At 40.6% G+C, this 24764-nt stretch overlaps 1 protein-coding gene across 8 annotated transcripts in view; it reads right to left on the bottom strand.

Annotated features, from left to right (window-relative positions):
• Positions 1-121: 121 nt before the first annotated feature.
• The window catches only part of fbxo9 (F-box protein 9), an 80812-nt gene continuing 56169 nt past the window's right edge, over positions 122-24764 (bottom strand). For all 8 annotated transcript variants that reach the window (XM_048530367.2, XM_048530364.2, XM_048530362.2 and 5 more), the window contains 6 exons: positions 24415-24533; positions 18195-18285; positions 13312-13407; positions 9026-9122; positions 7778-7935; positions 122-795 (listed from right to left, as the gene is read on the bottom strand). In XM_048530367.2, the coding sequence (XP_048386324.1) occupies positions 687-795; positions 7778-7935; positions 9026-9122; positions 13312-13407; positions 18195-18285; positions 24415-24533 (670 nt within the window). In that variant the 3' untranslated portion in view covers positions 122-686. The remainder of the gene's footprint in view (positions 796-7777; positions 7936-9025; positions 9123-13311; positions 13408-18194; positions 18286-24414; positions 24534-24764) is intronic.

A 24764-nucleotide genomic window follows, 5' to 3' on the forward strand; every position in this document is an offset into this window, starting at 1 on the left:
ATTTTAGATATTGCATTGTAAGAAAAACTGACAAGTTGATTGCCCAAGATTGTGTATGATATTTAAAATGCTACAAGCTTAGTAGTGTAGTGACATCATTCAATAAAAAAAAAACAGCAAGGCCAATTGAAAGAAAACATTTATTTTCTTGGTATCCAAACATAATTTCAATTTAAGTAAATAATGAAAAAAAAACTCTCAATCTGTTAAAGCTTTGAAGTCAGAAGACATGAAAAGACAATGACTGTTGTCCAGCAGAGTCTCAGATAACATGAACAATTCCATTTGTAATAAAAATGACAGTTTGCTGACAGTTACATTCTCATAACCCAGTGTAAAAATTCTGACAGTACCAATATATTGGTAGTAAAATTGAAACAATACCAAAGTTAACAGCCTCAAGATTTCTATTTAAACCCCCAAGCCTAATTATAGATTATTTAACTTTCTTCATTCATATCTCAAAGAAACCAATCTGGGATCCAACACACTGAAACTTTGAGATTTCAGACTTTATTTTTGCAAAAGTCTCCTTTAAAAAATAATGCACTGATTCAGCAATATCCTATATAAACTCAGAAAGCAGTTTCCTCTTTGTGGAGTCAATGCCATATCACTCATGCAAAAGGTAGAAGATCAAAGTGCTTTGCCATGAGCCTAAACCCAAATTGACAGGTTGGATCAAATTAAAGAGGGGTTTCAGCAAATGCTGTAAAGCTCTTCACACGAGCAAAGAACAAAGGTGTGTACATTTTATCAATATCAAATGTGGTAACAGCAGTCTCACCAGTTGACCTAAGAAATAACATAAAAAATTAGACATACTTAGCAAATTCTGCATAAAAGTAGAATATTTTTATAATTTAGAATATTTAGAGGTGGAAGTGAAGGGTCGAAAAAATGGATGGGCTGAGGGTTGATGGAAAGGTAGTACTGGCTGATCATGTTTAGAACAGATAAACTGCCTGATCTGGATGTATCCAATCTTTACATGAGGACGAAGTAGCGATAGCGGAAGGGGCTGTCACAATCTTCCCTTGACATGGAGGGCATGCCAGATTACTGGAGAATATCAAAGCTTCTATCAATTTTCAGTCCATCCATTTCTTTGACCATCTTCACTTCTACCTCGCCCTTAACAAATACTGATAAACTATTCAAGTACTTTAGCATTACCTTGCACCTCCTAAGCATAAATGACATTTTTTTATCCCTAATAAGCCCAATCTGCCTATTGCTACCTCTTAATTACGCTAGTAGAAGACTTTAGAGATCTTTTTACGTTGCCTGTCTCAGTATTCTCACATTCTCTCTTCACCAGTGATATTTTCCTGATTATTTCTCCTTTCAACTTCATGTGTTTTTCCCAGTTCTCACTTTAAGCATTCATACATGATAGCCACTCTTCTGTTTCTCCACATTTCTTTATGAGGCTGTAATTTTGGTTCCTTTGCCATTTGCTCTTGGTGGAATGTAACTGGTCTATAGTTAAACCATTTCCTCCTTTAAAAAATAGCTCAACTGTTGTTTCATTATGTTTTTTTCTGTTACTCTTTGATTCCATTCTGCTCAGTTAGATCTGCTATCATTCCACTGAAGTTACTTAGTCTTCTGCTAATTTAGAGGTTCTACATGAGACATTTTCTTACTCTTCTCCATTATTAATGAAGACTATCAAGTATGATAATAAAGTATTCAAGGAAGTAAATAGGCCAGTCAGTTTAATATTAGTGCTGGGCAAGGTTTTAAAACAATAATTGGGCAAAGCAAAACCAAAAAATACTTGGAGAAGTTTGAGATAATTAAGGAGAGACAGCATTGATATATAAAAGGCAGATGGTACTCGTCTAATCTATTTAAAGTTTTTGATTAAGTTACAAAGTCAATGATGATAATGCAAAGGCTGTTGGTTAGATGTGAAATGCTATCTTAAATTCCAAAGTCACAAAATAAAAGGCTGGTTAATAAAACCAAGGCCCATGGAAAAGGGGGGTTGGTATCAGTTTGGAAGAAGAAAGTTCAATGACAGAAAATAGCAAATTGTGGAAAATAGTTGGTTTCAGAATGCAGCATGTAACACAGCCGTATTCCCAAAGGATCAGTGCTGGGGCCACAGCTTTTATTGTGACTGGAACAAAGAATAATATTTCAAAATTTGACAATGGTGTCAAACTTGATGGTTTAGGTAAGCGAGGCAATGAAAAGCCACTTCTACCAGCTGATGGTATAAGGATTAGGGGATACAGGTTTGAAGGTTTTGGGCCTGAGATGCAAGGGAGATTTGAGGAAGATCAGTTTTTAAACTGCAAAGGTAATGACCTGGAACTCGCTGCTCATAGGGAGACAGAACTGACGACAGTGAATGATTTCAAAAACAAAATGGGTGGGCAATTTAGGGAATGTGCAGGATTATGAGGATGAAGTAGGAAAGTAGGACTGGCTGTATTGTTTTACAGGGACCCAGCATCATGGAGTCAATGTTCGAATGCTCCTTAATGACTAAATGAGAAACCAAGGGTCAGCACAGTTGAAGTAGTAATCATCCCTTCAGATTTGAAATTGTCCTGTTTTAACAGTTTTCACACTCTAAACTTTGGCAGTAAAAAGCAGGTCAACATGTACTTAAATTGAAAAGCAGAATATTGTGGATTCTGAAAATCTGAAGTATAAAATCTCTAAGTCACTTGAGGTTCTGAAAATTGAATTGAAGGAGCTAGGAATTATAAAACAGGACTTCAAGAGCAATAATCTCAGGATTACTCCCAGTGTCATGCATCAGTTAGCATAAGAACAAGAGGACTGATTGAATACATAGTTGGAGAACTAGTGTAGGAGGGAGGGCCTCAAATTTCTGAGGCATTGGGACCACTTGAGGGTACGTGTACAAGGTGATCAATGCAAATTTTAACAGGATTGAGACTGATATCCTCACAGGGAGATTTGTTAATACTACTGGAGTTCATTTAAACCAATTTCTCAGAGGGATGGGAACCTGAGGGGTAATCCAAAAGAGTTAAATTGGAAACAAGTAGTAGAAAAGTGGATTAAAATACAGCAAAACAAAGCTCAGAATCGAATTTGATATTCCACATTTGAAACAAAGAGATGTTAAGGGAGCTCTACATGAATGCACACAGCATTCACAACGATAGACGGTTTATACACACTGGAAGTAAATGTTAGTAATATAATTACATTACTGAAACACAGCTGCAAGGTGAACAAAGCTGGGAAATGAATATTCAAAAGATATTGAATGTTTAGTAAGGACAGAGGAGAAAGAAAAGGAGTTGCATTGATAATGAGATTGGAACAGCAAACTAGTCAGGGAGGATCTCAGATTTGGAACAATATACGGAATTTATTTGGGTGGAACTACGAGTGACAGACATCCACAGCCTGGAAACAGACCCTTCAATCCAATTTGTCCATGATGGCCAGGTTTCTTAAACTGAACTGGTCCCATTGCCTGTGTTTGGCCCATTTATCTCTGAACCTTTTCCTTCCACGTACCTGTCCAAACATCGTCTAAGTGTTGTAACTATACTCACCATTAACACTTTCTGTGGCAGCTCATTCCATCCATGCACTACGCTCTGAGTGAAATGGCTGCCCTTCAGGTCCCTTTTAAATCTTACCCCTCTCACCTTAAACCTATGCCTTCTAGTTTTGGACTCCCCTAACCCGTGGGAAAAGACCTTTGCCATTCACCTTTTCTATGTCCCTCATGATTTTATACACCTCTGTAAGGTCACCTCTCAGCCTCCTATGCTCCAGGGAAAAAAGCCTAAGTCTATCCAGCATCTCCTTATAATTCAAACTCTCCACTCTTGGTAATATCCCTGTAAATTTTTTTGCACCCTTTCCAGTTTAATAATATCCTTCCCGTAGCAGGGCAGCCAGAATTGAATGCTGTACTCCAAACGTGGCCTTACCAATGTCTTGTATAGGCATAATATGACGTCCCAACTCCTGTACTTAATGCTCTGATTGATGCAGGCAAGCATACCAAACACAGTCTTCACCATCCTCTGATGTCATTTTCAATTAACTATGTACCCTAGGTCTCTCTGTTTGCCAACACTCCCCAGGGCCCTAATATCAACTGTGTGAGCTCGCATTTATCCAAATAAAACTCCATCTATCATTCCTTGGCTCACTGGCCCAGTTGATCAAGATCCCATTGTATTCTTAGATAACCTTCTTTACTGTCCACCATACCACCAATTTTGGTCATCCGCAAGCTAACAAACCATGCCTCTTATATTCTCATCCAAATTGTTTACATAAATGACAACAACAGTGGACCCAGCACTGATCCTTGTGACACATCACTGGTCACAGGCCTCCAGGCTGAACATCAACCCTCTACCACCACCCTGTCTCCTACCGTCAAGCCAATTTTGTATCCAATTGGATAGCTCCCCCTGGATCCCATGTGATCTAACATTACTAACCAGTTGATCACGTAGACCCATGTTGAACCGCTCGCTAAAGTTCCTGTGCACAACATCCACCAGCTCTGCCTTAGTCTTCATAGTCACCTCTTCAAAAAACTCAATCAAGTTTGAGAGACACAATTTTCCATGAGCAAAGCCATGCTCATTATCCCTAATCAGTCCTTACCTTTCCAAATGCACGTAGCTCCTGTGTCTCAGAATCCCTCCAACAACTTAACTATCTCTAATGTTAAGCTCACTGACCTATGGTTCCCAGGCTTTTCCTTGCAGCCTTTATTAAATAATGGCACACCATTAGCCAGCCCCAGTCTTCTGGCACCTCACCTGTGACTGTCAATGATACAATCTCTCTGGGGCCCTGCAATGTTCTAGTGTACACCTAATCAGCTCCCAGGGATTTATCTACCTTTATGCGTTTTAAGAACTCCTGCACTTCCTCTTCTGTCTCCACTTCCTCTCCTTTCAAGGCATCACTATGTATTTCCCCAATTTCCCTATCTTCCATGTCTTTTTCCACAGTAATACTGAATGTGAAATGTTCATTTAGGATCTCATCCATTTCCTGTAGTTCCACACATAGATGGCCTCATTGATCTTTAAGGGATCATATTCTCTTCATAGTTACTCTTTTTCCATTTGTATACCTGCAGAATCTCTCTAGATTCTCCTTAAGCTTATTTGCCAAAGCTATTTCATGCCTCCCTTTTGCACTCCTCAATTGTCTCTTAAGTGTACTCCTACACCCTCTATATTCACCAAGGAAATCACCAGATCCTAATTGTCTGTACTAGAGATATTCCTCCTCCTTTTTCTTAACCAGAGCCTCCAAATCTCTAATCATACAGTCATATAGTATGGAAACAGGCCCTTTTGTCCAACCAGTCCATGCTGACCATAATCCCAAACTGAACCAGTCCCACTTGCCTGCGCTTAGCCCATATCCCTGCAAACATTTCTTCTTCACGTACTTATTCAAATGTCTTTTAAATCTTGTAAGTGTACTTGTATCCACCCTGTATCCATCTTTGTTAAATCGTTCTCCTTTCACCTTAAAAATATGCTGCCTATTCTTGAAACTTCCCACCCTAGGGAAAGGACGCCTGCTGTTCACCTTACCTATAAAAAACTTCAGCAAGTATCCTAAAAAGGAAACCTTTGGTCAAAACGAACATAGGTTCATTAAAAGCAGAGTCAGGAGAAGTTATAATAGGAAACAAGAAATGGCAAAGAAGCTAAATTATTACTGTTTGTCAGCTTTCACTGAGTAAGATACAAGAAACCATCCAGAATTACAGATCTAAGAGTCTGGGAAAATGAAGAGTTTAAGGAAACTAGCAAAAATGTTGCACTGGATGAATTAATGGAGCTGAATGTTGACAAGTTCCTGGGGTGTAATAGTCCACGTCCCAGGGTACTGAAGGAGGTGGCTATAAATATAGCTGATGCATTGGTAATCCTCTTCCAAAATTCCACAGATTCTAGAATGATGTATTTTTGAAACTTACAATGAGATCCTACCATCTAAGATAGGAGCAAGGGGACAAAAAAGGAGCTACAGGCCCATCAGCCTTACTTTGGGTAGTTGGGAATCTATTATAATGGACGTGATAAATAGACACTTGGTTAAAAATGGTCTGATTGGTCATAGCATGGATTTGCAGATGGAAAACAGTGACTGTCAAACTTGCTGGGACATTCTGTTACGAATAAAGTTGATAAAGGAGGGTCAATGCATGCAATATTTGGATTTTCAGAAGGCTTTTGGTAAGATTCCTTCTCCCTCACAGGAGGATGGCTAGAAAAATTACAGTGCGTGACGTAGGATGTAATGTATTGGCATGGATTAAGTATTGGCTAACAAACAGCAGGAATAAATGAGTCATTTTTGCTTTGGCAAAGCGGTGATTAGTGCAGTAATGAAGAATTCGATCAGCGTGATCTTATTAAATGCTCCATGGACTTGACAATTACTCCTGTTCCTATTGTTCCCAAGCGAAAATAAAATGGCAGCATCTAACCAAGAAACGGACTCTAAACCATTTACAACTACGTTCAAAGAAATTAACTGTGCAACAAAATGAATGATCTGAGATCTACTTGTTGATATACCTGTTGATCAGCAACAGCTTTTTTACATCTCATATTACAAAATATTTAAAAATCTGCACTCTAGGCCCGAAACGTCAGCTTTTGTGCTCCTAAGATGCTGCTTGGCCTGCTGTGTTCATCCAGCTCCACACTTTTTTATCTCACACAGATGTCAGATAGGCAAATGTGGTAGATTTTGCTTTTGTAAAGGAGATCCGGGAGCTAGATGGGATTTTATAACAATTGATGATAGATGATTTGCCATCACCACTGTGACTAGCTCTATGATCTCAATTCATTAAGTGAATACAAATTCCATTGGTTATTGTGGTGGGATATGAATCAATACCTATACAGCATTGCTGAGTCTCTATTTAATTCATCCTTTTAACTGGCCACACTACCATCCAGTTACTGAGAGACACCCCAGTACTCCAGTCTGTGATAAGGAACCAATTCTTTCCCCTACCTCTAGCCATGACTCAGGGTTGGCTGACGCCCTCACTTCAGATGTGGGATTGACTAACATCGCTGCAAGATTCAGGTCTGACTTTCACAGTCATCCCGAACACTGCCTCAAGATTCCTTTGTTCCATTCCAATTCCAGGCAGACCTCCTCTTCAGACATGGCTGACATCATGACTGCACGCAGTAGTACACTGAGCACATCCAAGCACTGAAGGTATATGAGCGGTAGCAAGAGGAGATTCCCTACTAGATTTCTAGCTGTTGCTCAAGAAAAGGGACAAAGTCGAGGACAGCAAGTTTCCCTTCTATTAAAGACAGCATACAAATACGATTAACTGTAGTTGCCAATGAGGTAGATCAAAAAGAGCGAAAGTCAGCTTTACAGGATGAAAAATAAATATTGGGATCCAACTATAAATACAGAACAACTGATGCTATGAAACAGGCAGTCCTTCCACACTGCATGCCAACAGGTCTTGACATGCAGGATTCACTGTCTGGTATCACTGGGGACTGATTTAATAGGCATTTTAATACTGGTCAAATTGGCTCACTAGTCGTGGGTGGGAGTTACTACAGGCTATTTAATACGAGTTTTGAATTCTTTAGTACATTTTCTGGGAAAAGTACGACATGCAATGACATGCCAAGATGAATCAGTGCCTTCAAGTGATAGTTTCACATGTTTGGCACTAAGAATCTATATTCAGGATTATTGTTAAATTATATCTATTACCGCAGCAACACACTCCAATACTCACTTATAGGTAATCTGACATGAGTGATGAAGCCAGATAAGTTTATTAAACCGCTGTCGACCACTGGAGCAAAGCTGTAATCCCACATGAAAGCTATGTTCTGTCTCAGAAGAAGCAGGAGCACGGCGGTAATATCTGTATTTCTGATAGTCTGGAGTTTTCTGTTTCACAGAGAGAGAATAAGTCATTTTTTAAAAAAAGTGAACACGTCTTTGTGGAAAGGAGATAATTACTTATTTATACTTGCCATTATTTAACTACAAGGAATTCCTGACATGTTTTCAAAAATTAGAGCAAGACAAATGGAAAAAACAAATAGCAATTACATTTTCTATCATAAAAACTTAAAAGCAATACAACATAATACACAAATTATTTTCTCATTCTTCATGGATTGGGAGTTTGTTAAAGCTGCTCCAGTTTATTCACTGCACAAGTACAGCAGGAGCCACATGACCTTGCCTCTTCTGAAGAAACGACAGCAGTAGATCAAAATTGCTCAGAAGAAATTCCTAATCTCAGTCACAACTTTTCTAGTTGCCATCATTAATAAATACAGTATTCAACTTAAAAACACAAGTTGGACACCTTGAATGAATTCCATCTAATAGTTTGATTCCCTATTAATGTCATGACCACCTTGTAGCTAACCTGAACATTGAATGCACTTTTGGCACAGCAAGTTCAATAACTTGAATATCAAAGCAAAATATTGCAGATGCTGGAAATCTGAAACAAACACAGAGAATGCTGAAGAAACTCAGCATATCTGGCAGCATCTGTGGAGCCAGAAACACAGCAAAAGAACTCTAAAGAAGAGTCATATCAGAATGTTAACTGTTTCTCTCTCCACAGATGTTGCCAGACCTGCTGAGTTTCTCCAACATTCTCTGTGTTTGTTCTTGAATACCAAGGCTGATATTCGTAATCTAAAAATGAGGATAAATGCAGCCCAGCTATGTGAAAAGACACCAACTACATTAACATAGAGGGGACTGATTCTGCGCTCCTCTCACTCTTTAATAAGAATCACAGTCCATTGAGGAATTGTTCAATGACTATGTTAGTTGTGTCTAATAAAACTTCAAACTAATAGGCAATTTTTTTTCTAATTTTGTTTCTCACATCATGAAATTACATAATCTAATTTTAAATGAGAATTTATGCCATGTCCAATGATTTCTAAAAGTGATTCCCTGCAACTTGTGTTGAGAATGATATAATTTCCAATTCCCCATGTCCAATACCTACCTCCTCTTTCTTTCTCTTAGCCAGCACAGCAAATACTTTGGTCTGGTTATCTGTTTCTTGTGAGAGACGATAATGACCAAACAGAACAGCATCCATTCTAAGGTGAAGCAGAATCAATGTCATGAATGAGTTCCCCAGAAAGTTCCACGAGAATAATGCACGAACAGGTCAGGCAAATTTAACTAATGCACACAACTTGGCTGTAAAAACAACTTCTGTTTCAATTAAGACATGTACTTACTTTATATCCGTTGTTTAAACATTTTAATGAAACGCAACTAAATTATTTTCAGATTTCCACACATTTATAGCAATTCATTCCAATAGTACGATAAAAAAAGGAATATTGAAATAACAATATGCTAGAAATTCACTGAAGGCAAAGTCAGGCTTTATATTTCAGGAGTACACACAAAATTTCATTAGTCAACATAGCAAATGGAATATAAACAGTGATCAATCTCACTTCCCTCCCTTTTCCAACAGATCTACAGTATTTTCCTCTTTAACCATTATTGTTTTGAATATTATTATTGAATCTGTTTCCATAATCCGATCAGATAGTGCTTTCCAGATGATCACAGTTCATTGTCCAAATAAAACGCTTTTTTTATTTTGCTTTTGGTTCTTCTGGCAGTTATCTTATGGGTTTGTTCTGGTTGCTGACTTCTCTGGAAAAAAAGGATGTTTCACATATTTACCCTATTAAATCCTTCTATGAATTTAAATAATCATATTAAATACACCCTTAATATGCTGTTCTTGATGGACAACAACACATTATTCAGTCTCTGAACATTACTGACATACTGCATTACAGGTATTCTAATACTTCCATTATATCCTCACCGGGCCTTGCCATTCTTTCTAAATCATGGTGACCAGTTGGTGCCAAATCCATGATTTAGAAAGCATTTGCGTAACTTCCTGTTTTTTCCATCTCTTTTTATAAAGCCAAGGATGCCATATCCTTAATTGCCATCTCAATGTTTCCTCAAACTTCCAAGATTTCTTTATGTACCTGACTATATTTCTTTGCCTCCACTTTCAAATTGTACTGTTTAGTTCACAACATATCTCAGCATTCTTCCTACTCAAATCTGTCTCTTTACATTGCTTGACATTAAACTGTATTTAAGATGAGACTGCGCCAATCTTCCTCAGCTGCAATCCTCCTCACATTTCCAAGATTTGTATCATCTGTATTTTTAGAAATTATGTCTTGTACACCCAGTTGTTAATACATGACAAGAGCAGCAGTGGTCCCTTGGGGAATACCAATGTAATAAATTTTTTTGAATCTTGAGAACAATGGTTCACCAGTACACTCTCCTGCCTGTCTTTTAGTTAATACTGAATCAAGGCTGTTAACTTTCACAAATATTGTGGGCCTCAATTTTGGAAATCAGTCTATCTTTCAAAAAAAATTTGTAAGTCCATTTATAAAAGAACATAAGTTGGCCATTAGAGATAATGGGAACTGCAGATGCTGGAGAATTCCAAGATAATAAAATGTGAGGCTGGATGAACACAGCAGGCCAAGCAGCATCTCAGGAGCACAAAAGCTGACGTTTCGGGCCTAGACCCTTCATCAGAGAGGGGGATGGGGAGAGGGAATTGGAATAAATAGGGAGAGAGGGGGAGGCGGACCGAAGATGGAGAGTAAAGAAGATAGGTGGAGAGAGTATAGGTGGGGAGGTAGGGAGGGGATAGGTCAGTCCAGGGAAGACGGACAGGTCAAGGAGGTGGGATGAGGTTAGTAGGTAGATGGGGGTGCGGCTTGGGGTGGGAGGAAGGGATGGGTGAGAGGAAGAACCGGTTAGGGAGGCAGAGACAGGTTGGACTGGTTTTGGGATGCAGTGGGTGGGGGGGAAGAGCTGGGCTGGTTGTGTGGTGCAGTGGGGGGAGGGGACGAACTGGGCTGGTTTAGGGATGCAGTAGGGGAAGGGGAGATTTTGAAACTGGTGAAGTCCACACTGATACCATATGGCTGCAGGGTTCCCAGGCGGAATATGAGTTGCTGTTCCTGCAACCTTCGGGTGGCATCATTGTGGCACTGCAGGAGGCCCATGATGGACATGTCATCTAAAGAATGGGAGGGGGAGTGGAAATGGTTTGCGACTGGGAGGTGCAGTTGTTTGTTGCGAACTGAGCGGAGGTGTTCTGCAAAGCGGTCCCCAAGCCTCCGCTTGGTTTCCCCAATGTAGAGGAAGCCGCACCGGGTACAATGGATGCAGTATACCACATTGGCAGATGTGCAGGTGAACCTCTGCTTAATGTGGATTGTCATCTTGGGCCTGGGATGGGGGTGAGGGAGGAGGTGTGGGGGCAAGTGTAGCATTTCCTGCGGTTGCAGGGGAAGGTGCCGGGTGTGGTGGGGTTGGAGGGCAGTGTGGAGTGAACAAGGGAGTCACGGAGAGAGCGGTCTCTCTGGAAAGCAGACAGGGGTGGGGATGGAAAATGTCTTGGATGGTGGGGTCGGCCATTAAGTCTTTTACTTTTAGTAAATTCCTATGGGATTTTGGATCGGCATGTCTGTCCAATCCCCTCCTGAGTGAAAGATCCTTAGACAGCACCTTCCAAACCCACAAACACTGATCTAGAAGGACAAGGGCAGCAGATACATGGGAACACCACCACCTCTAAGCTCCCCTCACCATCCTGATTGTTATCCTACCAATTCTTCACTGTCGCTGGGTCAAAACTGCAGGATGCCCTCACTAATGGCATTGTGGATCTACCTACAGCACATGGACTGCAACAGTTCAGGAAGGCAGCTCAGCACTACCTTCTCAAGGGCAACTAGGGATGTGCCATAAATGCTGGTCCAGTCAGTGATGCCACATCCCACCAAAACCTTTGGTCACAGCAATCCTACCCTTGGGTGTTTCAAGTTTTTGAAAAAATTTGTAGCTTGGGTTGTGGATGAGGTTGCAGACTTGCTCACCGAGCTGGTGGTTTTGGTTGCAAATATTTTGCCACCCTGCTAGCTAACACTGTCAGTGCGCATCCGGTGAAGCGTCAGCGTTCTGTGATTTATATGCCTTGGTTCGCTGGGGTGGCATTACGTCTGGTTCTGTTTTTCAGTGGTTTGTATATCGGATCCACTTCAACGTGTTTATTGACAGAGTTCTAATTGGAATGCCAGGTCCCCAGGAATTCCCTAGCACATCTCTGCATGCCTTGCGCTATTATGGATGTGTTATCCCAGTCAAATTCGTGCACTTCTCTGAACGTGCATATGGAGACCAGTGAGAATTCGCCATGACTCTTGGTGGTTAGTTGGTGTTCATGCACTTTAATATTAGTTTTCTTCCAGTTTGGCCTATGCAATGTTTTTCACAGTCCTTGCTTGGTCCTTCTGATCTGAAAGTAACTTATAACAGCTAATCAAATTTGCAACTATTACCAACTAATGAACTTACAGTTTTCCTGTTACATCAGTTTTGTGTTGGGCTCTTGATAGAACAGTATGGCACAGGAACACACCCTTTGGCCCAACATAAATGTGTTGACCTTGATACCATTCTAAACTATTTCCATTTGCCTGCACATGGTTTGTATCTCTCTATTCCCTCCTCGTCTTCGATTTAAAATCATAGAATCCTGAGAGTCTGTAAGTAGGCTATTTAGCCAATCAATTCCACACCAAACTTCTGAACAGCATCCCAGTCAGACCCACCCCCTACCCTATCCCTATACTCCTGCATCTCCCATGACTAATCCAATTAGCCTGCACATCCCTGGGCACAATGGGTAATTTAGCATGGCTAATCAGCCTGACCTGCACATCTTTGGATTGTGAGAGGAAACTGAAGCACATGACGGAAACACACACAGACTTGGGCAGTTGTCCATGGCTGGAAATGAACCGGGGTCCCTGGTGGCATGAAGCAGCAGTACTAACCACTGAGACATGTACCGCCCCACTCACTTTATATCTTGTTAAAAGATTATGAACAGAAAAGCAAACAAAAAGCATTTCTACCCCTCTGCACCAAATTCCCATAATGCTCAAAATTCCCGAGATATATAGTCATTTCGGCTCTGCCTCACTCAGGATTCACTCTTTACTGAGCATGTGAAGCTTACATGCAGGCAGCCTCATTATAATATTTAAAGCGCAAACCTATTTAAACTAAGTTAAAACTTCTCTTGAATGTCTGTAGAATAAACAATTCAACCTGAACTTTAGTTATATAATGCAGACTACATATATTAGCGGAATTTTAGAATAACATAGCATGATAGATGGGTGAACTAGATCAATATTAGTTAATTGTTACCTTGGAGACCTGCCAGATAAACGAGGGACTATGGATTGAGGATCCTCTGGTGTGGTCAGCATTATGATTTGACTGTCAGGGAAGAATCGCAGATATCTGATGGCATGAAGAACAGCAAACAAGGATCAATAATTGTAAATTCTACATTCTACACTCACGACTGGAATACACACATTTTAACTAAAAGTAAATCTATTCTTTAATGGAAACACATAACACCTTCACTCCTGTATCTTTAACTTTTTAAGTGGAGTTTTAAGTGGATTATGGTCTAAAAACTAACTCGGCATGAAGAATCATAGATAAAATCTAACAGTATAGATTTAACAGGGACAACATAAGCAAGTTTCAATATATTGCCTGCTTTAACAAACACAGTTAGAATGTAGGTTTAATCCAAAATCCTTGAAAGGTTCATGACATAACCTTAACCAGATCAAGCTAGGTAGCTACTGAACCGTGGAGAAATGTGATCTTCTGTTCTGAGAAACAAAACTTCTGGCAAACATCCAGTAAAAAATTTCCAACTTTGAGAAAATTTGTTGGCTTAGATATTTCGAGGCATGACAATCACAATCAGATTGCTAATCTGCTCCTATTTTACCGTAAGGACTGAATTCGGCAGTTTATTTTGGCAGCCATGTGCCAGAATGTACCTGAAATCCAACGGCTCCCATGGGAAGCCAAACCCACTCAACTCTCTTTTTCAGGGGAGGGGATGTTGTATTCTGTTGTTTAAGTGTCCAGCACCACAGGTAGACACTGACTACTCCTGTGAAAGGGTAAGCATACAGATAAGTGAGAATTAGAGTGTAAGATGGTTAAGGGGTTAGGGTCCCAAAGGGCAGAAGGCCAAGAAAGTTATGGAGGGTCTTGGGAGTGCTGTTGGGTCAGGCAGCTCAAGATATTGCTGTTTCCTTTGGGGAACAAATGTCAGATTCAGTGAATTGTTGGGACTGACAGTAAGAGCAGGGTAGTGTATTCTATGAAGGACAGAGTTGTGTATTTTCTAAAATCTATCTGTCCAGCAGTGAGTGTATGTGTGTCACGATGGGCGAATGAGACAGCGTGTGCATGTATGCGCCACTATGAGCGAGAGTGCGAGAGAGAGAGCCACCGCGAGAGACAACATGACTGCAAGAGTAAAAATAAGAATTAGTGCATACTTGTGGGACAGAGAGAGAGCACAAGCATGCTAAAACCCATGGGTGAGAAATAGAGCCCACTCATGCTGGTGAAAGAGAGAGCGAGCGTTTGGTGTGAAGGCGAGCAGGAGGGTGAGAATAGGGATGGGCACGAGTGGCAGGAATGGGCACAGGAGTGAGCGGGAGGGCAAGGGTGGGCAGGATGGGAGAGCGAGTGTGAGGGCGAGCGTGGGTGTGAGCGGGAGGACGGGCACGGGCACAAGCTGGACGGCAGGTGAGATCTAGACGGCGGGCATGTGTGCAAGTCAGGAACGAACGTGAGCACGAGTGAGAGTGTGATGGTGATGGTGGGGGGGGGGAGGGCAAAGGTGGGGGCAAGCAGTAGGGTGAACATGGGCAGGAGGGCGAGTGTGAGTGCGGGTGAGAGGGCGAGAGTGGACAAGGACGAGCCCGAGGGTGAGCGCGGGCGGGGATGAGCCCGAGGGCGGGCGCAGGTGGGGGGGAGCTGGAGGGCAGGCGCGGGCGGGGGCGAGCGTGGGCAAGGACGGGGCAGGCGCGGATGAGGCAGGCGTGGGCAATGATGAGCTGGAGGGCGAGCTCAGGCACGGGCGAGGACAAATGGGAAGGTGGGCGAGGACGAGCGAGAGTGTGGACTGCCAGTTTGTGAGAGCAACAGCCAGCACAAGCACAGGCCTCTGAGAGCAACAGTGAGTATGCACATGCTTGGGAGAGAGAGACAGCATGCACACACTGGTCTGCAATAGTGGGAGAGAACCTGCACAGCTGCAGGGAGTGGGTGGGGCGTGGGTATGGGGAAGAGAATGAGCATGCTCGCAAGGGAGACAGAGGGAGCCCTTGTGCATCTGCCAAACAAAGAGACACAGAGCACGCATGCCTGCAAGGTGGAGAGACAGGGTGCCTGTGGGGGAGACAGCATGCATGAGCTACTAGCATTGGACGAGGTGTGTGTCGGTTGGATTGGATGGGGAATGGATGTGATACGTCTGTGCAGTGTGTGGGCCTGTGGGGTATGGTGGTTGTTTGGGGTGGGGTTTTGGTGAGATTGTCGCTCTAATTCTGTTAGCCCAACAGTTTGGAAGGTGGTGCCCTTTCCTCGGACATCTAGTGACTTAATTGGAATAGAATCCTCCGAATTCAGGGGACATGCCAGTCTGAATCTTTAAACAATCAGGCAATTTTCAGAGTCAACTGCCTCAGGGACTTTGCACAGTTCCAATGTGCAACGCCTGTCTGCGTCGTTTCTGTGACTCCCTGGCCAGTTGGAATATCTGGGCTACGTGGAGTATTCTTAAGTTAGTATTTAATTAACTCATGTTCTGCAATTTAGACAACATACTTCTGATAATTCATATTACTTTTCAAATACTATAACAAAATACTGTTGATTTGAAAATCTGAAATAAAGACAATTCCAGTGTTTTCTGTTTACATTTCTTTTCTAATTGCTTAACTATCAATTAAAAAAAGGGCAACATCCCCACTTGATTCAGTTTTGCTGAAGAAGTAACAAAGGTATGATGAAGGCAAAGCAGGGGACATGATTTACAAGGATTTTAGCAAGGTGTTCGACAAAGTGCCTCACAGTAGACTCATCAGCAAGGTTAGATCACATGAAATTGAGGGAGAATTAGCTATTTGGATGCAGATCTGGTTCGAAGGTAGAAGACAGAGGGTGATGATGGTGCTTTTCAGACTGGAGGCCTGTGGCCAGTGGTGTGTCATAGGGATCAGTGCAGCATCCACTGCTTTTCGGCATTTATATAAAAGATTTAGATGTGAACATAGGAGGGATGGTTAGTAAGTTTGCAGACGACATCAAAATTGGAAGTGTAGTGGACAGCGATGAAGGTTATCTCAGAGTACATTGGGATTTTGATCAGTTGAGCCAATGGGCAGGAGTGGCAGATGGAGTTTAATTTAGATAAATGTGAGCTGCTGCATTGTGGAAAGGTAAATCAGGGCTGGACTTACATATTTAATGATAAGATTCTGGGGAGTGTTGCTGAACAAAAGAGACCTTAGAGTGCAGGTTCATAGTTCCTTGAAAGTGGAGTCGAATGTAGGCAGGATAGTGAAGAAAGTGTGAAGCTGGATGAACAAAGCAGGCCAAGCAGCATCTCAGGAGCACAAAAGCTGACTTTTCGGGCCTAGACCCTTCATCAGACAGGGGGATGGGGAGAGGGTTGTGGAATAAATAGGGAGAGAGGGGGAGGCGGACCGAAGATGGAGAGAAAAGAAGATAGGTGGAGAGGAGAGTATAGGTGGGGAGGGGATAGGTCAGTCCAGGGAAGACGGACAGGTGAAGGAGGTGGGATGAGGTTAGTAGGTAGGAAATGGAGGTGCAGCTTGAGGTGGGAGGAAGGGATGGGTGAGTGGAAGAACAGGTTAGGGAGGCGGAGACAGGCTGGGCTGGTTTTGGGATGCAGTGGGGGAGGGGACAAGCTGGGCTGGTTGTGTGATGTAGTGGGGGAAGTGGACGAACTGGGCTGGTTTTGGGATGCGGTGGGGGAAGGGGAGATTTTGAAGCTTGTGAAGTCCACATTGATACCATTGGGCTGCAGGGTTTCCAAGCAGAATATGAGTTGCTGTTCCTGCAATCTTTGGGTGGCATCATTGTGGCACTGCAGGGGGCCCATGATGGACATGTTGTCTAAAGAATGGGAGGAGGAGTTAAAATGCCACTTGCCCCCACACCTCCTCCCTCACCCCCATCCCAGGCCCCAAGATGATTTTCCATATTAAGCAGATGTTCACCTGCACATCTGCCAATGTGGTATACTGTATCCATTGTACCCGGTGTGGCTTCCTCTACAGTGGGGAAACCAAGCGGAGGCTTGGGGACCGCTTTGCAGAACACCTCCGCTCGGTTTGCAATAAACAACTGCACCTCCCAGTCGCGAACCATTTTAACTCCCCCTCCCATTCTTTAGAAGACATGTCCATCATCTCACCTTATAGAGGTTATAAAATCATGAGGAGCATGAATAGGATAAATAGACAAGGAGTGGGACAGTCCAAAACTAAAGGACATACATTTAAGGTGACCGGGCAAGATTTAACAGATCTAAGGGGCAACTCGTTCATGTAATGGGTGGTGCACGTATGGAGTTAGCTGCCAGAGGAAGTGACTGGAGGCTGGTACAATTACAACATTTAAAAGGCATCTGGATGGGTATATGAATACGAAGGGTTTAAGAGAGCTATGTGCCAAATGCTGGCCAATGGGACTAGCTTTATTTAGGATATCTGGTCAGGATGATGAGGGGTCAATTTCCATGCTGTACATCTCTATGACTCAATGTTATTTAGCCTTAGACGTTATGGTTTTTTAAGTCAATGATGTCATCTGTTGCACTGATGAGCTGATGATGACTGTAAAACTTTGCTGACTTCCTAACTTGAAATGTAAAGTCATTACAGAGGAGTACAGATAAGATTTTAAACACTCCCATAGCAATTAAAAACAAGAGTACATGAAAGTTTAATTTTCCTTTCAAAAGTATCACATTAGCTCCATCTACATGTTATCCGCTCAATTTTACCAGTTGTATTTTATAGACTAAGCTACTGCTGTGACTGACTTCAATGAAACCAGGCTAGGAAGGAACACGCACCTGATAATAAAATATCTGCACATGTAAGGTTTTGGCGATCTATATGTATGTCATTCTCCTTTCATATTTTATGTTCTTTTAGATGACAGAAAAGCTAATGTACCTGTAGTATTCTACCTGATGCCACGCTCTGTAAAAACCATCAAGAGACTCCTCTCCTTGACGTATATAGGTTGTCTTGTTGATATAAACACCTACAACAATATCAACATTGTTAGCAGATATCAAGTACCAAAACATTGTAAATCTCAAAATGTTCGAATTATTGACACCCGTTTTTATTTCTAAATACTTTTCGTCCAAAAACATGATTTAGGAATTTTACCTATAAATTAGCTGAATGCAAGTTATTTAAGAAGTGTTGTTTAACTGAATTTTTGCTTACAAAATGGATTGAAAAAACAAGTAATGAGCGCTTTGACGAAAATGTACACATTCTCTGGTTATTTTGATTTTGAGGCTTCTATTAGTGAAACCTCAATATGGCAAAGTTTCATAAAATTCCTCCACCAGTCAACCTGCAGCAATTACTAAATGGTTACCCCCATGCTGAGTACAAAACTTATAAACAGTTCTTGTACAGTGCACAGAAAAACAGCACTGTCTCTCACTTCTACAGAAAACATTGAAAAATAGCACTGAACATGAAGCAAAATATTACGTTTGCAGTGTAAAAAAATTACGCAAAAACTAAAGATCAGGGAAAAGGTGCACGTGAAGGAGGGGCTGCTTTGCCAGTAAAAATTAAACAGTGGTAAAACAGAAGTTTCACCTGGAACACATAATATATGTGCAGGCCATGTTGTCCCTCGAGCCTGCTATACCATTCAAAGATCATCATGGCTGATGTTCAACTTCCACGAACCAATCCAACATCACTCCCAGCTTCCAATGGCTTCACATTTCCCCATTTTACAAAACTGCAGCACCCAGTGAATGCTGAAAAGGCGCAGCTCTTTAGTTTCAAGCGGAGTCTCAAATGAAATACCAGCAAAGCCCATTATAACAATTCTTTCCCTTTCTAGCCACAGTGGGACGAATCTTCTAGAAGCATCAGTTTGCTTCACGATCACTGTCTTCGCCAGATAGTCTTCCCTTTGCAGTGAGAATGTCCATGGATAACTTACTCAACTTGTGACATTAATGCCCTCAGTGATCTATTACTGGTCACTTAAGGGCCCCAACATGCTAGCTCCCCAAATACCTCTCAAACAAGTGGATGGCATTACAATCTGTGAATCCTCAAATGGATCAAACTCTCAAATAATGTGGTAGAAGATTACAGACTGGGATTTTTGCAATTCATGATTAATCTTTTCACTCCCCAAAGTCTCTGCACCATCTACAGAGAAGTCAGGAGGCCTGAATTGAAAACTCTCAATTTGAATAAATGAAAGTGGCTCTCCCACAACATTCAAGACATTTGACAATATGCAGAACAAGGCAGGCTACTTGATTGACACTTTATCTAATTGCTTCAATATTTACCCTTCCATTATAATGAGGTTAGAAGTGTGTGCCATCTACAAGATGGACTGCAGCAACTCACCAAGACTTCTTTGAAAGCAACTCTAAACCCAAGAACGCTCCTACAACCTCTCTTAGAGGACAAGGGCTGCAGACACATGGGGATACAGCCACCAACAGTTCCAACTTACACAAAACCCTGAGTTAAAAGTATCACCATCACTCCTTCACTGTTGCTATGTCAAAATCTTGGTGCTTCTTATCTACCAACACTATAAGAATACCCTTACCACATGGAGTGAAGTAGTTCAAGAAGGCGGATCACTGCCAGCGCACACATTCCATTAATGAATAAGTTTTTAAAAATGAAAATGTAAAAAAAGTCTGTCTTCAAATCACCACCTTTATGTGTGATCTGCAAATATATCATTTATAGACTTAGGCTTCCCCATATTCAAATAGTTACTTGTACTTCACCTAATCCAATCTTTTCTCCTGTGGACCACATTCATATTAATTTGAATGACAGCATCTCAACTTCTGCTATGGTTTAGCTGTATACGTTTGAAAGTAACCTGGTGGTGGCTTGAAAGATCCTACATTCAATCTGTGCTGAACTAGCCAATTCTAGCAGGGAGGTGGTATAGAAACTGAAGTTTCCCCTTGGGATGAACCTATCAGAATTGTAGCCCATAACTTTTACTTATTTGTAGCTGGATTTGTACATAGGGACTTTACATCACGTGGCTTGCCTTGTATGGCCCTATAAGATGGCCGACTTGGTCATAAGGTGGCAACAAATTTAAGAGAAGCAAATTGGAGGTATGAAAAGCAACTTTTTGAACATGTGAATAAAATTAAAAGCCTGAGGGGGCTCTTGTAACACAGTGGCAGTGACTGTGCCCCTGGACTGGGAGGCCAAGGTTAAAGTCCTGTCTGCTACAGAGAAAAGCGTAACATTTCTGAACAGATTAATGAGAAGAATAGGGTAAATAAAGGATTTACAATTAAAAGCCTGATACATAAAAGTTCTCATTCAAACAAGGGGCAATTAAATTTTTTTAAAAATTCATTACAGACCTGAATTAACGTTCTACGTTACTTGATGTGGTATTTTATTTATTGATACCTTCAGCTATACCTTTGTTAAAACACTGGAATGTTTACATTAGAGTTTGTAACACTACTTTTTGAAACACTGAAAAGAAATGTCAATCAAAGAGCACACCTGGAGTTTCCCATTGTTGTACATGTCATAATCTGACACTGCCATTTCTGAAATTACAACTTCGAAACTACCAACAGGATTGTGCTTTTCGTTCTGCAACATTTTTAGGAACACACTTTTCTCTCCTATTCCCGATTTCTAATTTCCTTCCACTATGGACTAAGAGAAAATCTACACCAAAATATTTGTCAATGTCATTAACTGGATGGTATTGGATTTTCTCTCCCTCTTACTGAGCCCCACTTTGTTTTCTGGAATGCTGAACAGTCGGCTGCAGGGAGAATAAACCGGCCAGCATAATACAACAACTGTGGGTAATATCATTTGTTGCACCAATTCCACAGGATATTACACAGTGTTAATGACTTGAGTCAAAGTATGCGCGCCACACAAGACCGTTCATATAGATTACATCTTGCCGTCCCAATAGCAGTGAACACAGATATTTATTGCTGAGGTTTGTAATGGAACTGCAGCTTCTAGCATGCACACATCGGAGCTGTGAAGCAGAAATTGTGATACTTCTGAATTTACTCCGGGGTACTGGTAGGTCCACTAACTTGCTGTGTAGAGTGGCAAGAACATGTAAGTTTTTCTTTTCTTAAATTTGGACTCTCAACTAATAATATGTTATTTAGGGTTTTTATTATTGATGCAATGAGTGATATGCCACAGGAGTCAGTCCTGGGGCCTGAACGTCTTATAATTTATACAAATAACTTGCACGTAGAGACTAAGGATATGGTTGCTATATTTGCTAATGACAGAGTATAGTTAGATATGCAAGTTATGAAGAATATATAAAGTAAGCTAATAAAAGGGCATGGATACTTTAAATCAATGGCATACAAAGATGAAAATGTCCATTTTGGCAACAAGGATGAAAAAGAAACATTATTGACGTGAGGAAGGATTGTACAGATCTGCGATGCAGAGGAATCTTGGTGTTATAATGCATGAATAGCAGAAGGTTAGCATCTAAGTACTACAATAATTAGTAAAGTTAATGTAATACTGTTGTCTTTTGCAAGGGTAATTAAATGCTAAAGTAAAGGAGTTAAGCTTCAGATTTACAGAGCATTGGTGGCACCAAATCTGGAGTATTGTGTACAGTATTGGTTTCTGATGAAAACAAGTTGAAAGCAAGACAGAGAAAGTCTACTAGGCTAATATCTGGAATGGGCACGTTGTCTTACGTGTAAAGGCTAGATAATTTAGGCTTATAAGATTCTGCAGTAGTTAGGCTTGTATCTGGAGTTTAGTAACATAAGAGACAGTGTGACTGAAACATCTAAGATGCTGAGGGGTCTTGTTATGGAAAGCACATTACATCTCGTCAGAGAATCTAGAGCTAGGGGACACGGTTTAAAAATAAGACAAAGATGAGGAAAATTTATTTTCAGAGTGGAATGAATGTCTTTGGAACTGTGCTGCCATTGCCTTTTGAAGAAAAATGTCTGAATATTTTTAAGGCAGAGGCAGATGGATCCTTGAAAAGTAAGTGGGTGAAAGCTTATTGGGAGTAGGCAGAAACATGAAGTAGTCGCATCAGTCATGATCTTAATACATGACAAAGTAGGGTCAAAGTGGTGAGTAGTCAACTTCTGCTCCTTATTTATGTGCTGCTATCAGGTGCAACAGCAGGAGGGAACTGCAGATATTTTAAATATTACATTATTTTTGTTAACATAGTAAATTTTTAGTATGGTATATCAACAGACTATTCAATGGTTTTTAACTTAGTTTTAAAAATACAATCCAAGTGAGTATGAGATCTTTAAATGTTTATGACTTTTTAATCAATATTTATGATTTACTTGATATTTCATTGTAAAAGACCCTTTAGCTTATGTAAACGAATCTGAAGTTTTGAAGCCTTGCTTACATGCGTTTGACAATGTAACATCACATGAAAATAAGAGACTGTCTTTCTATCAGGTAGTATAATACTTATAAGTAATGCCAACATCAATGCCTTTCCCACTCTGTGTACCTGATTTGTATCATTTCTGTTGATCCCTGTATTGAAAAATCACACAACACAGTCAGCCTATAAGTTGATCAGAAAGCACGCTTGAACAACTTTACTTCGCAAGAAGAGCTGATCTTCCACCTGGCGAAGAAGATTCTACCAGGAACAGATGAAATGAAGAACCCAGCTTTGGGATGGGCTGCACCATTGCATTGTTGACCATTTGAAGAAACAATGGCAGTAGCTGCCAGATAGCTAGGGAACAGCTGATGCAACTGAATATTGAGAGTGACAAAGAGTGATGGGGAATGGGACTTGCTGAGAGTTTTGAATTACTTCAGGCTGATGGAGGGCAGATGAAGGTCCCCATCCAGGAGTGAGCCGGATTTGTGACTTTGATAAATATTTTTTCAGCATTGTGGCAAAGGTGGAAACCTCACTGGTACAATACAACATGGAGCTCTGGGAGGCAAAAATACATTCAAGAACTTTGGACAGGAAATGTCCGGGGTGGGGGTGGTGGTCAAGGGTTGTTTCTTTCTTAGAAAAGGGGTATTGATGTAGAACAGGCAGACCACAGCTGAAGGGTAGGAGCCATTACAATACTGTTAAAAATGTGGACTGGAATGGGAAGTCGAATGATCAGCGGTTTTATGAATTGAGAATAACAGAAGGTGGAGCTCATGGGTGAGATAAGCTCAGAGCGGGCATGAGTTGGAAATTAGAGAAAAATACAGAAGCTGACTATGATGGGAATGTCTTTAGCTAATACCAATATCAGGATCATTGCATTTTCCAGACACACTTTGGCGTAGCTATCAAACTGGACAAGTACGGATTTTTCAGCATGATCAATAGGAAATATCATTACTTCCCACTGACTGCAAAATCCAGACCCAAGTACTGGAACACTGCAAATGTATTGTGTGAAATACAAATCATACTTAGCCAGTGCAGTTATAACCCAAATCAATGAAATGTGCTGCTTAAACAAACAGAGAAGTAATTAAATATGAGAAAGATTTGGTGATTCAACATCATCCATGATCACAGAAGTGCATTAGAATTTCAACATTGCCAGTATATACAATTTTAAAATGAACTGAAATGATATTTTAGGTAACTAATATCAACAAATTTGTTAAATAATATAAAATTATTTCATTGTGTGCAGCACTTTTCAAAAGTTATCATTATATACTAAACAAAATTTTGAGATTGTGAATTAAATACTGTAAATGTGCATTAATTTGGAATTGTCAAGAGTAAGAATATAGAAAATGGGGAGCTAGTGAAATATAGTGCTAGAAACTGTTCAACAATTTCTTGATTTCATAGTATGTTTCTATGCATATGGCTCTGAAAATTTAAAATTAACATTCTCTTCCTCAAAGTGTATGATAATTTAAAGCAAATGTGCCAGAAGTTTCATAAAAATAAGCAGATGAACAAAACTATTTTGTTCACAAAGTAATCTCAAGGCATTCACACATGATGTATTTTGCAGAACACTAGATGGATTTCAAATATTTCCAATGCTGCATCAGACACCATAAGCAAATTAGTGCCAACAAAACAAGTGAAATATGCTTTTCTATCATTCAATAATCTACACAATACAACATTAAAGCTCAGGTTTTCTTATTGCCAACTTACCATCAAATCGGACCCGAGGTCTTTCTAGAAACATCTGTCTCCAAGAACTGTATAGGACCAAGTTACTACATGCTCTGCCCCATACCTTTAGGCAGGCCAAACGCCAGATTTCAGGATCTCTAACAAAGAGAAATTAATAAAACTAAACTTGTGAATGAGTAATTTATTAATGTAAATAAGTACTTATTTTTATATTAGATAGATAGAGACAGAGAGAGACAATAAGCCTGTAGTTCATGGTTCATATATTTTACAACATACCCTTTAATTTTATACTTTATTTTTAATTTTAAGAATTAAACATTTATTTGTAGAAAATGGAGTCTATACAAAGCAAACAAACCAGGAGT

Source organism: Stegostoma tigrinum, chromosome 4 (assembly GCF_030684315.1).
Source record: "Stegostoma tigrinum isolate sSteTig4 chromosome 4, sSteTig4.hap1, whole genome shotgun sequence".
NCBI lineage: Eukaryota > Metazoa > Chordata > Chondrichthyes > Orectolobiformes > Stegostomatidae > Stegostoma > Stegostoma tigrinum.